Source organism: Sinocyclocheilus grahami, unplaced genomic scaffold, assembly GCF_001515645.1.
Source record: "Sinocyclocheilus grahami isolate Dianchi unplaced genomic scaffold, SAMN03320097.WGS_v1.1 scaffold2461.1, whole genome shotgun sequence".
In the NCBI taxonomy this organism is placed as follows: Eukaryota; Metazoa; Chordata; class Actinopteri; order Cypriniformes; family Cyprinidae; genus Sinocyclocheilus; species Sinocyclocheilus grahami.
This window is the reverse complement of record NW_015507640.1, coordinates 24588-28304: the sequence shown is the minus strand read 5'-3', so window position 1 is coordinate 28304 and position 3717 is coordinate 24588. Positions and strand designations below refer to the sequence as shown.

The 3717-nt window shown below is 38.0% G+C and overlaps 1 protein-coding gene across 1 annotated transcript; it reads left to right on the top strand.

Annotated features, from left to right (window-relative positions):
- Positions 1-1073: 1073 nt before the first annotated feature.
- Positions 1074-2691, top strand: LOC107575093 (RNA-directed DNA polymerase from mobile element jockey-like). Its single transcript, XM_016261502.1, is given in 4 exon segments — positions 1074-1133; positions 1963-2358; positions 2360-2506; positions 2677-2691. Coding segments are annotated over 4 exon segments (618 nt in total).
- The last annotated feature ends 1026 nt before the right edge of the window (positions 2692-3717 follow it).

Genomic DNA, 3717 nt, shown 5'->3' with positions numbered 1-3717 from the left:
AAACAGACCCCCATAAGCTGTGGATTTACCACGTGAATCATGAAACAGAAATATTACAGAAGGACCTAAAGATCTCCCCCCTATCAGCCATCATGAGGTTGAAACTAATCCAATCAGGAGATAACACAGATATCTTTTGTATCAGGACTGAAAAGTTATTTCACGACATATAGATACCTCGTGATCACTAATGTATGGAACCAGTGTAGGCACAGGAAGTAAATTAACTGACGCCCTCAGGCCTGCAAACACGGGATCTATGCGTGACTATCACATGACGTTTGACCATCTGCTTCCTGCCCTTTCTGAAACCCTTACAAACTTATCTTACAACAAAAGAAACAGAACCTTGCATGACGATTTTAAAAGACAATCGTTTAAAACTCATAAGTAGTGAAAATGTATCCACTGTATGTGTTATGCCGTATACATATATCTGATGTGTTTATTGGAATCTATGATATTTTAATATTTGCCTTATAACTCTTTTTAGCAGACAAAGCATGTAATATGTGTGTAAGATATGTGAAGCTTAGTATCGGGTGAAAGCTTGTTTTATTCACAGAACATTGGTGTGAGTGAAAAATTGATATTCGGCATCATTTTCCGGTGATGATATTTTTATAAGAAGTTCTTCAAACTTGCAGAAATACTCCCCACAAACAGCATGTGACTTTTGCATGAAAAAGGAACCACACAGGGCGTGGCTAAGCCCGCAGCCACTATCTGATTGGAACAACGACCTGTGGGATGGACAAAAGTCAGCCTGCTTAAAAATGGACACAAAAGCCCTCGCTGGCTTGCTTGCTTGCTTCTTCGCTTTTCGCCGTGTTAAGAGCATTCCAACTCGTGCTCACACGCTTACCATCAAAGCGATAGGTCATCTAAAACTCAAACACTTCAGTTGAAACGTTGTGATCGTCAGAGAATTTCAAAGAACTTAAAGTCTTGCAAACAGAGACTTTTTCAGCAGAACTACTCAAGCCTCTGTGTCATCAAGAAACCAACCAATCTCCAGAAAGGGCTTCCCCAAAGGGATGCCATCCTGACATCATCTCAATAACCAATCAGCAATGGAATTTCCTCAGGCAGCCAAATCAGGAACCATTCAGCTTTTCAGCTATCACCCAAACGCAAGTACAAACAAGGTCATCTATCTGCTGAAATAGGTGCTGAACCATTTAAGCAGTAAACGTAAGACAAACCTCTGCTTTGTGATTTTCTCAGGTTGCAAGTAAGAGAACTGTAGCGAATATCTTGCTAAAACTTTGGGCTTTCCTCAGAACTCCGTTAACATAATTCTTCAGAACTGATATGTGTGTGTGTATGTCTTAGCTTAGGTCAATGTAATTTAGAATAGCCAATAAATTCGTGTTTCATTTATAAAGAATCATTGTCTGGTGTCGTATAATTTTGAAGTCAAACCTTGCCAAGATCACGTTACCTCGCTAGGAGCTTACAAATTATCATAATTGTATTGACCTGTGGCCAAGGAAAATACACATAGTCAGATTGTTAAGATACACGGACATTAACGTCACTCTGGACGACCGTTGATAAGGTGTAAACTATTAAAATTTGAAATCAGTTCTAATCAGGTGGACTTCGAATTTTCAGATTCGAGTCCTTTCAAAACCTGAATGAATTAATAATAATTAATTCCCTAAGAAAAGTAATCAGACATTATAACTGTTTTAAACACTTTTGACCTGATTCAGCATGTGCATGGACTCACAGACAATCATGGACATACTCTAGATTTAATCATCAGTAGAGATCTAAACATATCATCCAGTGTCATTAAGGACGTAGCACTATCTGATCACTTCTGTATTTTCTTTGATATATTGATCTCTGCTACCAATGAATCTAGATCTGTATTTGTCAGAAAGAGATGCATTAACGAAAACACTAGTGTGCTATTTATGGAGGCTATATCTCTAACACCACGCATTTCTGCAGACTGTTGATCTTTATAACACCATATTGAGTAACTATAGACCAATATCAAATATTCCTTTTATAGGCAAGATTATTGAAAAGGTAGTCTTTAATCAGCTGAACAAATACTTAAACTCAAATGGATGCCTGGACAATTTTCAATCTGGTTTCCGACCGCATCACAGCACAGAGACAGCGCTCATTAAGATAATAAATGATATTTGCTTAAATGTTGATTCTGGCAAAATATCAATGCTGGTACTACTAGATCTCAGTGATGCGTTTGACACTGTCGATCATAACATACTACTAGAGAGACTGAAAAACTGGGTCGGGCTTTCTGGGATGGTAATCAAATGGTTCAGGTCATACTTAGAAGGGAGAGGTAATTATGTGAGTATAGGAGAGCTTAAGTCTTAAGTGGACATCCATGACATGCGGAGTCCCACAAGGCTCAATTCTTGCACTGCTCTTGTTTAGCCTGTACATGCGCCCACTAAGTCAAATAATGAGAGAGAACTACATTGCCTATCACAGCTATGCTGAGGATAACCAGATTTACCTAGCCTTATCGCCAAATGACTACAGCCCCATTGGACTCCCTCTGCCAATGCATTGATGAAATAACAGTTGGATGTGCCAGAACCTTTCTTCAGTTAAACAAGGAAAAACTGAAGTCATTGCATTTGGAAACAAAGATGAAGTTCTCAAGGTGAATGCATACCTTGTCTCTAGCGGTCTAACAACTAAAAATCAAGTCAGGAATATTGATGTGATTCTGGAGACAGACCTTAGTTTCAGTAGTCATGTCAAAGCAGTAACTAAATCAGCATACTATCATCTTAAAAACATTGCAAGAATTAGATGTTTTGTTTCCAGTCAAGACTTTATCATCAGCAGGGTGGACTATTGTAATGGTCTTCTCACCGGCCTTCACAAGAAGACAATTAGACAGCTGCAGCTCATCCAGAACGCTGCTGCCAGAATTCTGACTAGAACCAGAAAATCTGAGCATATCACACCAGTCCTCAGGTACTTACACTGGCTTCCGGTTACTTTTAGGATTGATTTTGAAGTACTTTTACTCGTTTATAAATCACTCAATGGCCTAGGACCTAAATAGATAGCAGATATGTTCACTGAATATAAACCTAACAGACCACTCAGATCATTAGGATCGAGTCAGTTAGAAATACCAAGGGTTCACACAAAACAAGGGGAGTCCGCCTTTAGATATTATGCCGCCCGCAGTTGGAATCAGCTTCCAGAAGAGATCAGATGTGCTAGGACATTAGTCACATTTCAATGCAGACTCAAAACTCATCTTTTTAGCTGTGCATTTATTGAATGAGCACTGTGCAATGTCCGAACTGATTGCACTATATATTTTGTATAATCATTTTTTTATTCTTAACTGTTTTGAATTCATTTTAAACTTCTTAAATCAATATTGTAATCATTTTCAAAGTTTTTAAATTCCTTGTTTATTGTTGTGATTATTTGTTTTTATTATTATCATTTTCTTTTCTTTTAAGTAAAGCACTTTGAATTACCATTGTGTTACCAAATGTGCTATATAAATAAACTTGCCTTGCCTTGCCTTACAGTCAAAAAACATCTTAGACACTAAAATACTTGAAGGCACTAAATTATCCAAAGGATTATGAATGTGTGTTTCCCTGCCTATGAATGGCTCCATGGCTGAGATTCTGCTTTGGCATTGGGTTAGATGTGACTTAGATTTAGGCCCAATCCCAATTCTACCCCTTAGCCCTT